At 36.2% G+C, this 13,194-nt stretch overlaps 1 protein-coding gene across 1 annotated transcript in view; it reads left to right on the top strand.

The window, feature by feature from the left end:
- The window catches only part of LOC113490642 (potassium voltage-gated channel subfamily KQT member 1-like), a 479,623-nt gene that overhangs the window by 45,388 nt on the left and 421,041 nt on the right, over nucleotides 1-13,194 (top strand). Inside the window, 3 exon segments of the mRNA XM_026867187.1 lie at nucleotides 32-110; nucleotides 3,004-3,100; nucleotides 7,830-7,970. Coding sequence (XP_026722988.1) covers nucleotides 32-110; nucleotides 3,004-3,100; nucleotides 7,830-7,970 — 317 coding nt within the window.

Here is a 13,194-nt window from a genome sequence, read left to right on the forward strand (position 1 = left end):
TTTTTTTTTTTTTTTTTTTTTTTAAACACAGATCTAATTGTGGTAGTAGCCTCAATTATTGTTCTGAGCATAGGATCTAACGGACAGGTGTTTGCCACCTCTGCAATAAGGTATGTTCTAGTGACTGTAGCTCTTTACAGCCACAGGTGTTATTAGATGTATATCTAATTTCTCAATTTCTGAATAAGATGTTTATGTAATTTTTCTTAATATAGGAAAAGTTATTATACTGAAAAACTGGACAGTGGAAGACTATGTGTTATTGTGCTTGGTCACTGGTTGGGAAACAAGAATGCAGAAACAAGGCGTATGAGAATGGTGGGAATGTTGAAGCCAAGACGAAAAAAAACTAAAGCAACATGATGTCCTATATAAAACATCAAACAGCTCTCTTTCTGAGAAGAGTATTACACACCATTGGTTTATTTAAGAAGTAATCCAGACAGCACTTAACTCAGTACTTTTTGAGTATGAGTAATTACTTTGTTTAAAGAGTAATTATGCTTTGGTGGATTTGTTTGGCACAAGTAACTCATACCATACATGAACCAGAAACATTTTGATGTCTGCAGTGTTTGTTCAGCTTGCATCAAGTACTGCAAGCGTGTTTTGGGGAGTGAAGTGGGTAAATAGAAGAAAGGAATGATAAGCAGAGTAGGTGTACTTCCCACTCCCTCTAACTTCATTTGCAAGATGTGCTGCATGTTTTGTTACAAGCCTCTGATTTCCAGTGCAGTCTAATCACTGGGAAGTGAGACTGTACAGTACTGTATAAAGGGTCTAGCTGTGCGGACACACACTGGACGGAACTACATGTATAAAGTATTTTTAAGGTGACTATTACCACAGAACATTAATCCTTACATGACGATGAAGACTCACACGGGCAGCGTGAATGTGATTTATCAGCTTATATAGAAGAGGAGGGTAAAAATTCCAAAGATTTTGTTTAGTTTAACTAGAAGTGTAGGAAGGACTTTAATGAAAAGGCCCGCTCTGTGTTTATATGTGAACCCAGGTGGGTTTGGGCTCAGTGCAGCCTTTCCCAGTGTTAGATTATACAGTCACTGTCCCACACTCAGAATGCTTTCAGCCAGAGAAGCTTAACCCACATCTTTGCAGTGGTGTTATTGCCCCATTGAAGATCCATCTGGGTCAGGCAAGTCTTAGTCCTACCACATTTCCTCAGAACTGTGATGTGAGTGGCTGGTTTTGAATTAAGAAGGAATGACTCTTGTATCCTTGATTTTGCTTTTGTTGCTTTTAAGTTATACCATTATGGTCCTCTTTGGACCTCCCTTAAACCACAGCAATCCCCGAAAACGTGGGTGCGTGCGTTTTAGATTGTTTTCTTGTAGAATGAAGTTGCAAGCTCCAGACCCACCAGGTTGACACTTGGATCCCTGCAGCATGCAGTGAGACTGGAACCTAGTAACACAGCAGAGTTCACAGCAGTCCTATAGCTTTCTCTCCTTACTGTTTTAAGTTCACCAAATTGGTAAAAAAAACGTTTTATTTCCAACCAATTTATTTTCTCTTTTCAGAGGAAAAGGGTCGTGCCTGTTCAGAGGCTGTGTATCTAGAGTTTCTTGTTCTCCATTTTGTTTTTTAAATCTTCATTTGCAAAACTGACAGCATATAACATGCATGTCAGCACTTGGCAGTAACATAGCCATAACCATCTCAGATACAACAGAGACAGGAAAATAAGAACTGCCATTAGGTCAAGACATCAAGTGGTGTGTCTAATAATTGTACAGAGCAGCTACACGTAGTAGATCTCTCCCCTCCTGGCATAAGCAACGATGACCTATTACTCAAGTCTGTTGGTGCTCACGTATTTGTCTTGTAATTCTTCTTGGACTCAAGTTTTAGTTAACAGGTCTTAAGTGGATATTTTAAAGTTTCCAGGTAATGAAAATTATTATCCCAATAGCATATCAAAGAAATAACAAAGCAAGGTGTTCATATACCCAGTCACTGAGATGTGATTTATTAGTCAAGATTATTGTGTCCTTTCCAAAAAAAAAAAAAAAAAAAAACAGGCATTTGACCATTTGACTGTCAGCTGTGAAAGCTCATAAAACCTACTTTTTATATAAAGAAGTTGGGTCTTTCAGAAGACAGTATACCTGCCCATTCTGAGTAACACCAGTGACTGAAGGATAGCACCATGCTGTTTTCTGCCTGTTGGTGTAACCCAGAAAAAATGCAGCCACGGTGGAATTGAAATAAGAAGATTGCATTAAAACCAAAAACAACCACAAAATTTTAAGGATAGCTAAAAAAAGCTAAAAAAGCCTTTTAATGACAAATTTTCAGATAGATGAATTCGACATTCATCCTTTCCTGCTCTTCACTGTTTTGCTTCAACGATATTAAGCGTAGGCAAAAAAGTTCATTGTTGAAAGGGTGACTAGAATGAAATATTTCCATTAAATAAAATTCTGCTGAAAAAACATACGGATAATTATTTTTCTTTAGTTGAAAATATTTGGAGTTTATGATTCAGTTATTGTCCTCAAGTCACATAGGACTGTATCTATTTCCAATTAGATGTTTTCTATACTTACACAAAAAGGACTTCAGTAATACCATGTTTGATTCACATTCTGCTTTTGGCAAATAGAGGAAAAAGTTTGCTCGTGTTTATGTTAGCAAAGGTTGAAGCACTGGATTTGCTTGGAAAGGAAGCATTTGCGAGTCATAATCAGGTAAAATATGCAAGTTTCCTCCGAGTCTGAAAGCACATATTTTAGACTTTTTTTTTTTTTTTTTTTTAACTAATTGTTGTCTTAGTTAATATTTCTTAATATATTTGAATATAATAAAATGTGATCTAAATGTATTGTATACTGAGTTGTCTCAAGCCTAAGATGCAGTCCTAGCCAGGGACAATGCTATCACAGTTCTCTGATGAGGCAGTACGTGAGGGAATCCAGTCAACTCTGTATAGATAGAGCAGTATTGTTAGTTTAATTTAATGTCCTATTTTTCCTCCAGGGGGATCCGATTTCTCCAGATACTTCGCATGCTTCATGTAGATCGACAGGGTGGCACCTGGCGACTATTAGGATCAGTTGTTTTCATACATCGTCAGGTACTAGATCTTTAAAGATCTGCAGCATTTTGTTTACTTTAGTATCATGGACTTTAAATCAGTCTGGTTTAAACAAACAGTTACTGTTGCAAGAGAAAAAATACTTTAGAAGTCCTTCATGTGTTTCCTTCTATTTTTAAAATGGGAACACTATTCTTTACTTCAGGTCAGTGGCTAACAGGGTATCAGCATCAGTATTTTGTCTGGAAATTGCCTGTTGTATTGGTCGATGTTATCCTTGAAAGTCATTTATTAAGTGCAGTTATGTGGGTTGCCTTGCATACTGCAAATACTGTCCACTGTCTTCACAGATGTTTTCTTAGCTCGGTTATTCTGTGGAAAAACAAATACTCGTGGAAAAGCCTTGACAGAACAGGTTGATGATTTAAATCGTTCTATTTTCACTGCCTGAATAAGGAGTTTTCTGATCTATTCTATAAATAAAAACACTAACTATGTTATGAAAATGTGCAAGAGAAACTACTTTTCCAAGGGTGTGGTCACTGAGGTAAACTTGGTTGTAAATAGTTATATAAAGCTTTGAAAGTTATTCTGTATAAAAATTCATTAAGCGGGAAAAGCTTAAATGTTTTAGTGCAGACTTTTAAAAATTCCCAGTTGAAGACTTCTTTTCGGGGCTTCATGGAAACTCTTGACGAAAAGCCAAGTTAGCTTTATGAACATAATAAACTTTTATCATTTACCTTCAAATCTTGAATATCATTCCATACTGTGGAGGGCTAATAAATACCATTCCATGAATCTTTACATCAGACTTGTAAGGGGGGTTCTTTAACTTACTCCTTAGGAGTATAGATTTGTTCTCCAGATATTGACAAGTAGTTAGAGATTTCCACACAGATATTGTTTCATTTGCTATTTAGAAAACTGTTGTTCCAGGGCAGAGAATGGGAGCTACTTAATCCAAAAGATTAATTTAATATTAAAAGTTACATTTCTTCCCTTCGGTTTTTTTTTCCCCCCCCCAGTGCTGTAGGAAGTTTTATGTCCTGATGGCTGTGCAGCACTGATGCACACCAAAGTGCTCTAGAGTAAAGCATACTTTCATCCTGTATAACAGGATGACTTTTAATGCTCCAACTCTGTGTGGTCTTCAATTATTAATGTCACATTGCCTGGATATCTGGCTAGGGCAGAGCTGATATCCAAATACACTTTCCCAACATTTGCTAACTTTACTGACAGAGGTGTTTGAGAGAATTTTTTCCTGTGGGTGTTCAGAGATTTAGTCAAGAATCTGGAAATACTGTTTCCAAAACACAACACTTAAGTCTTAAATGACACAAACATAAATAAATTCAGTGATTTAAAAGAAAAAAAAAACAACCACTTGGAGAAGTGAATAAATGCACCTGAAGTTCTGCTAATCCAAAGAAGTGATTATGATGATATATAAAACTCTACAGATCTGTAGTAGTTGTCAAAGCAGATCACCCACTAACACATTCATTAAAAAAAAAAAAAAATCAAACACACAGTTCTGTATTGACATTGGACAAGTGTAGCTGAAACCCTAGCGTGGTACCAAACAGAAGGAAAAATGGAACCTTTATTCCTGTCCAGACTTTTAAAGAAGTTTTTGTTTAAAAAAAACCCCCAACAAAACAAAAACACCTCAGCTGCTTTTTCTTTACAGGCAGAGTACAAGTTCCTCAATTATTTGTTGAATTTGGTAAAAAAAAAAAAAAAAAAAAAAAAAAAAAAAAGGGACCCTAAACCCTTAAACAATGTGAGAAAATAAATTCATATCTTTGTGACCTGTGAAAATAACAAGCACTTGGACCTCTGTGGGCTCAGAAGAGGTTACTAAAGTTGTCACCAATGATTTCCATGTGTTTTGGAATTTTACATATAGCTGTATTAGCTCACTCAGGCCCTGTTTGGCTAGGATACTCTTCTATTTTCAGGAGGTTGAGCTTATACTAGCATTTCTCGCCAAAAGCAACAAAACATGATTCAATATCACATGTGGTGATGGAAAGACGTGGAAAAATCATGCAGCTTACTGAAAAACTGAGTTAGCCAATCCAGCTCCAGCTTGTAAGCCTCTCAATTAGTTTTACTTATTCCTCACCTTGCTTTGGGAGGTCTTCTACTGCTTTGAGGAGGGAGTTATTGACGAGCTGTGGTTTTGGGGTTTTCTTGCATTTTTCTTAAATGTTGAATTTTATATTGTGTGGTCTTTATTGTGACTGAAAATATAAATCTAAGTTTAAAAAAGATGTGTTGACTCAAGTCTCCCAATATTCATATTTCCCTTTGTGCATACTTGAGTTTTGTTCTTACTGTTTCCTTTACATATATGTATCTGAAAGGCCTTGCTGAAATCAGTCGTATTAAGCAGCACTCTATTAAGCTCTTATCTATTTAAAAATCATATAAATGTGAAGTTTTAAGGCCTGATTTCTGCAAAACTCTCTTTGCTTTGAGGTTGTGTATCAGTTCATGCTATTTGACATTGCTAGACACCAATCCATCCATATTTCTTGACGCATATATTATTTTCAAAGCCGTGCTCTCTCTTAAATGCAGTATGTATTAGATTGCTGCCATTGTTGTTAATGATTATAGGCATGTAGTATTTTGTCTCTATATACATATGTAACATGAAGTGACATTTAGAATAAGTCCAAGGCAATTACATTTTCTATTGGGCTTTACTTAAAAAGAGTTCAGTCTTTAGATGAATAGGATTAGAGCTGGGAGATGCCAATGGTGAAATAAGCCTAGTAGTTCTGTTGATATTTCAACCACTTTGAAACGATCTCATAAGACTGTGCACAGCACTTCTGAAAAGCATGTTTTTCTGTCTGCTTCTCAAAAAAAACCAGCATTTAAGACAGAAGTATTCCAAGTATCATCTACTCTCTAATTCTGTCCTCTGAGACAAAATCAAAAGGAAGCAGCGATGGCCATTCCTCAGTAACATGCAAAATCTATTAATATCTGAGATGTAAACAACATGCCAAACATAACTAAAAGATTTCTGTTGATGTGAAGGGAAATGACAAATCAACCAGAGGTGAAAGCAGAGCGTTTTCTTGGTAAGCAGGCAACAAGAATGAGCCTCCATTTCTGTTGTAGTTTAATATGGATCATTGAACTTACAGTCTTAGGTGTTAAAGAGTTTTGTCTTGCATTGAAAAAAAAACCAAAACATTGTGTAGGCAAAACAAAAAGTTGTGAAAAATTAGAGAAATGCAAATAGTCAACTATAAATGTAAACACAAGGAATGTTTCAAAGCAATGAAGGCATATCTATAAGTACACGGTGTATCAGTATTGTTAGAGAAAAAGATGAGAAAAGGTGACCGGCATAGAAATCTGAACTACTGAAACCCCAAGTTTTATTTCCTCTTTCAGATGCCTTGTTTAGCAATCAGACCTGCAAAACGTTAAGGCTTAGATTAAAAGACTTGCCCATGGGCAGAACTGAATATTATCAAAATTCATTATTTAGGTCATCATTAAAGACAGAAAAAAAGAAAAAAAAATTAAGGAAGTTTCATGATAAAACCTGAACCTTCCCTCACAAACAGTTTAAGAAACATGGATAAAGTGTTACAGAAAATCTGTGAAAACCTGACATACTTTATAAGTAGAGACAATCCTTCCTAGAGAGGTCTTAATTTTAAATTTATCTTATGGGCATACTTTATATCCCGTATTAGTTTGAATCCAAGGAAAGAAAAATAACTCTGTCAAGAGTGTGAGGAAGATGCCAATGAAGATCTAATATGACATTTCATAATAAAGAGGATTAACTATGTGCAAAGAAAATAAAGGAATAAAAAGTGTTAACTATTGAAGCATGTAAACTTTAAGTAATTAAAATAAGCTATTTTCCCTGATAACTAGGTATAGTTTATCCTCAGGGGTAGGTGAATATCTCATTTGTTTACAATATAAAGCTGCTTTTATAAGCTTTACACATTTTTGCATCTGTGACACCACAGATTTTTGCTTGTTTAAATGGACAATTACATTTTTTCTGAAGACTGTTAACAATCCTGTCTCTAAGTCACATCAGTTTGGATACAACTTTCCTATCCAAAATTCTATAGAGAAACTGGTACATTCACAAGGACTGTATCATGTCCTAACAAAAGTCACTTCTGTAAACTGGAGTAGCCTCAAACGATTTGTTTTTCAGGACTGAAGTAGAGGTTACACCTACCTAATATATTTTATCTAAAGATTTTATTTTATTTTATCTAAACATGAAACTGTTAAGGCATCCGCATTCAGTCTTAAGCAATCTAAGTATCAGATACACAAGTTCATTCTTAGCTATGGTCATGATCACAAGACATGGTGGGTGTTATTTCATAACTGTTATTTTAGCGTACTGTTCATAAAGTGCATTTCTATAACTATTTTTAAAACCTATTAACATTTGGTATTTTGAGTGGGAAGTTAAATGGAATGATTCCCATTCACAAGACAGAAAAGAGGAGAGATGTCCCACCCTACATCTAGCTGTCCAAATGATCTTGTATAAATGATGCTTTCTTGAATTCTTTAGTCTGAATAAAAACCAAGTCACCGAACTACCTCTTTTACTGGAAGGAAATTTCATACCTGAAATATAATTACTCAGTTTTCTACTGTGATGCAAAACCCCCCCCCATGATATTTACAATGTTTTACAATGCTAGAATATATATGATGTAAACCTTATGTGCTTTTTTCTTTTCTCTTTTAATAGGAACTCATAACCACATTGTACATTGGATTCTTGGGATTAATTTTTTCATCCTATTTTGTTTATCTTGCTGAGAAGGATGCAGTTGATGAGGATGGAAAGACAGGTTTCTCCAGCTACGCTGATGCCCTTTGGTGGGGTGTGGTAAGTCTTTACCCACAAAATACATGCACAGTGCACAAAATTTTCTGTTGAAGTTTTGATCTTTTAAAAAAAATACGGCATTTTGTTCTTTACAGAACTTATTTCTGTAGGGAAGCTCAACAACCTTTTAAAAAGGACACAAGAACAAAATCTAATACATGCAATTAAATTATTTTGGTTAACTTTATTGTGAAAGCATGTGTCATGACCTGGACTGGGAGCCCAGAGAGTCACAAGGGTTCTGTGATCCTGTGGGGTTAAATTAAGGTGAAACTACACCAAACAACCAGTTAAAATGTTTTACTTGTGGTAGAAAACAATTTAAACTTTGAAACAGATAATAAACAATGAGGTATTAGAAAGGAAAAGAAAAGAAAAGAAAAGAAAAGAAAAGAAAAGAAAAGAAAAGAAAAGAAAAGAAAAGAAAAGAAAAGAAAAGAAAAGAAAAGAAAAGAAAAGAAGAAAATAGTCAAAGAAGTCTGGATCACCACCCCTGGATCCAGCATTGTCTCAGGTCCGGTAATCTTGGGCATTGGGTATACACACAGCAAAATGTTCATTTTATCAGCTAATTAGCACACTAGACAAGGATAGGCCGATATTTCACAAAGTTATTTCCATGAGAGACAAGGAAAAAGGTGGAGCAGGGGTTCTGCGAGTACATTGAGGGGGAAATGGGGTGCACCTCCCCTTGTCCAACGGAGTTGGTGGTTGTGCTCACCCTGCCCACCTTTGGTTTTTCTTCAGCTCCCCCAGAGTTTTGCTGATTTCATGCTTCTTGAGCAATCATCTGGCTTCTGGGGCAGAAATCCTCACCTCCTATCAGGCCATGTCACCTCTTCAGGCTCACACAGTAGTCATCAAGTATGGGGTTTACTCTGTGGATCCAGTGATTAGAGGTCCTTGGGCTTGATGAGAAACATTTGGTTTCACTCAGTCCACATTTCTCCCCTGTGGGGTTTATCTAAGGAGTTTGTCAATACAACCGTAAGGGAGTGGGGGGTGCATCCTCCAATACATTCCTGCTTCCTTAGATGACATTGCTTAGACTAATCACAACGGCCACAGCTTGTCCTTGAGGTTTTCTCTGTCGATGAGTGTTTGAAGCATCCCTTCCTTCAGTTCCTTACAACATGACAGCAAGTCCTTAGCAAAGGACTTTCACACTGAAATCCACATTTCAGAAAGAGTATAAACACCCTCCAAAACCTATACCACTTCTTTTAAACTCTATGTAGTTATCTGCAAAAGGTGCAGAACTTTAAAAATATATTCTATTTGTGGAAGTTGGGTTAATGACTATTTTTTATGGATCTTTTCTTGTAAAGCTCATTCTCCCAGTGACAATGCAGACCTTGATGCAGGTTACAGGTTCCTGGGGTTTTTTTTGATAATTCCATGTCTCACTGTAAATACAGCTCCATCAAAAGCAGCTGGCAAAGCTTCACAGATTCTTCAACCACTTTGGATATCAATCATCAGTCAGGGTCAATGTAAATCTTTGGTGAAATAAATAAAAAAAATATCATTAAGGGGGAACTGGGATTTTGGGGGCATTGTGGTAATTATTGTGTGCATGCCCAGAAAGAGTTGAAAAAGGGATAGATAGCTACAAACAGAGTAAGAGACTGGATTGTTTCTACACTCCTTTCATACTGTTCTTCTCATCATGTTTCTTACTGTGACTCATGGTTTCCTTCCTTATTAGCTGTTGCACGAACCATGTCTTCTCTTGTGGTCCCTTTTCCCCACTAGAGAACCTCATATATTTTATGAGTTGGCCGTCTCATTATAAGAAATCCAAGGAGATCCATCACATTAGTGTTAGTGACAGACAAAAACGAGAGGACTGTAACAGATGCACAGCCACCAGCTTCCAGAGAGAGAAGGATATATTTCAAGAGTGATTTGAAACCCAGTAAACTGGATTTGTTCTTAGATGATAGATTTGAAAAATGCTAACATAGTTAATGGACCATAAACCAATTGTTTATCTGCATCCAAATAAACTAGTGAGTAAGGCTGGGAAGGCAGACAAAAGTTCCTCATAGATATATGTTTCTAATCCTTAATTTAGATGCCGTGTTAGCCTCCACTTCAGTGAAGTATATAGAAATATATTATTTATTATTATAAGAAATATAATATTATATATGTAGTCCAAGTTATCACTTTTTAAGTCGCTGAGTATAAAAGAATATTTTAAACATTAAATTCCTGTCATTAGGTTGTCAGGTATTCATTTCATTTGCAGACTATCACCTATGGCTGTGCAAAACAGTACAAACCAAGAAGAATCTAGTAAAAAAGAAAAATCCACTAAATGGCCAGATGGACCTCATTATCTAATGTGCTGGGAAGAAACTATGAACTAGCTTGTACAACAATCACTTGTTTAAGTCCTCAGTAGACATATGATAAAATTTTCAGAACATAAAACCTCATGGTTATAGACATGAGATAGCCTCTAGCTAGTGGAGGAAAAGTGTCCCAGAAGCACAGATTAGCTATATTTTAAAAGCAAAAGTAAAACAATTAGGGTGTAATTGACATTATGAAAGATACCCCATGTCTACTTTAAGAAAATAAACCAGTACACAGGCTCACTTATTCTGCTATTATACTTGAGCAGTTCAGCTCAAATACCAGTGTTCACATGACTGAAAGCAGTGGAACACAGCTACTGTTTCTGGTTTTATTAATGGTCTAGCTGAATAGTCTGTGAAGTACGTCTAATTAAAAGTGGGGCTGCTTGTGGGAAGTTCAGCAGCGTTAGGGGCTCCCATAAAAGATTGTGCTAGTTCAGCTAAATCTATGAGAAATATCTCATAAATTTTTCTAGCATAGTGAAGTTCCAAAGAGGTTTGTAGTACCATGTGAATTAGAATGACAGCAGTGAAAGAAATGGAAAGCATATAGTTTATTAGTCAGGAGGTCTTAATTTAATATGTAATCATGAAAGGCTGGTGAGTCATGTTTGCTCTGCACAATGTCTTTGGTCACGAGTAATGTCATAAAGTAATTCCTGTAATTGCAAAAGGCCAGAAATGCCCCAATTCAGGTCTGAATGGGAGCGAAGAACCCCTTCTCAAACTGAGGTGAGCAAGGTACAGCTGAAAACAAAAAAAATATTTTCAGCAATTGGGAACTAGTTATGATTTTTACCATCCACTTCTGCTCATGTATATTCATGCATGGGTCATTCCTGTGTGTAATAAAACTTCCATGTGAAGCCAGTGTACTTTTTTTTTACCTTTCATTCTTTTTAATTATTTTAGTTATAGTTATCCGGAGCTTGCTTTATGAGTTGCATTGAATGTGTAAATACGGATTACAAAACATTTTTAAGGGCTAATAGCCTCAGCCTTGATTTGAGTAAAGAGTAAAAAAATGGGGTCAAAAAAGTATGGATGTGTTTATACGAGCAGATTTTGTTAATATTTTGGACTCAAGGGATTTAAAAGGAGTACAGTTATGAAGACCAACAGATCAGTTTAAAATGTGCATTACTTTACCTTGTTGAGACAGACGACTTGGAATCTGCATTTCAAAGTGTATGTATGTGCCTTGCAAAGTGTTCAATGGGTTTTGTTGTTGTTTTCAAAAACTTGACTTGTTTTGTGTAACAGCAAGATAAAATCAGCTTTGTCTTTCTCTAGCTGTGTGAGGCACATGAAGAACACTGTTTAAATTGTTGTTTAAGCTTTTCAGACGTCGAGGCCTCCTCAGCATTAGTGAGTCACGGTGCAGGTGCAGTTCACAGCTGGGAATAGTGACAAAGGACAAAGTGAATCAGTTTCTTTTTCTTTTCAAGTCTTCTGTAACATAGAAACACAGATGTGGAGTTACTAGGGAGTGAAATTTGATTTCACTTCTGCCTTTCAAAAAAAAAAAAAAAAACCAAAAAAAAAAAAAAACACCACCAACAACAACCCAACCTTAGTAGCAAGTATTTGAAAGTCTTATGTGTCTGACAAAAACCACAGAGTGTATTATGGGTAACATTTTGCTTTGAGTAGAAAGTGCAAGCTTGCTGAACTTGATACAAATGACCTGAAAGGTTTAAATATGAAGAAAACGGAAAATAAAGAATGAATGAGAGTTGGAATTAAATGCTAACTACATTCACTCGCTCCAGTTAAATGCAAGGTTTAATGCATGCAGATTAAACTGCAAAGACATATCAAAGGCTTGTGGTATTTTATATGAAGCCACTTTCAGAAGTTATAGCATGTTAGAACACATGCAAAAGCATTTCCAACAGAACTGTCAGTCTGCCAGAATTGCATCCCGTGTCACAGCAGTTTTTCTGTCCTTTCTGGGTATTTTTTCTTGAGGAAAAAAGAAGGGCAATGTAGGAGGTTTCTTTTCTATTGGCCTTTCCATGCTCGTCTCTTGCTGTTGGTAATGTTTATTGATTTTGCTGCAAAGTGGACTATTCTGTACCATTGAACTTGAGTTAAATAGTCCCTCCAGTAAATTAATGTTAACTGGCAGAGATCCTTGGGATCAATTGCTCAGAATTTCCAGTAGTAAATTCCCGTGCCAGAGGTAGCAGTTTGAAACCCCTTTGTATTTAAAAACGTTTTTTGAGGTATGCGGTTCTGATTCCCCAAACTTCAGGACACCTGCCTGTCTTAAAGCATGTGAGAAGCTCTGTTGACTTCTACTACATTAGAGTTCTTCCTTTTGGAAGAGTACATACGTGTTAGAGCATGTGCATACCAGCTGCAATGTGCCACGGTAACTCTGTGTTACGAAGGAGATGCAATTTTCCAAAGCTGAGTTATTAAACTTTCTCTAAGCAGTTAGCTAGTAACTTTCGGATATACAACTAGAAAAAAAGCTTCTGGTTGTGATTAAGAAAGCCAGAGAATTACATTATTTATAATCCTTTCCACATACTTCAATGCACTAATTAGATTACCAAGAGGGAACCCTTTTAAGGTAGCCAGGGAGAAACTTTCTGGGACATGTTCAGGCACCTGCAGGAATCTGCCAGCCAAATCCCTGCTGCAGAGATGGAAAATCATCTTTTCTGTGGTTACAGCTTTCATGCTGTCTTCCATAGTAACGCTAAGGCAGCTCAGCATTACTGCAGTTTGTTTGTAAGTCCTGAGTGCTTGAGAACTAAAAAAAAAAACCCAAAAAACCAACAAACCAAACCAAACAAAACCAAGAAGTCTTTCATAAGGAAAAAAAAAAAAAAAAAAAAAAAAAAAAA

The sequence above is a fragment of the Athene cunicularia genome (genome assembly GCF_003259725.1).
Source record: "Athene cunicularia isolate RWA chromosome 1 unlocalized genomic scaffold, athCun1 chr1_part2, whole genome shotgun sequence".
NCBI lineage: Eukaryota > Metazoa > Chordata > Aves > Strigiformes > Strigidae > Athene > Athene cunicularia.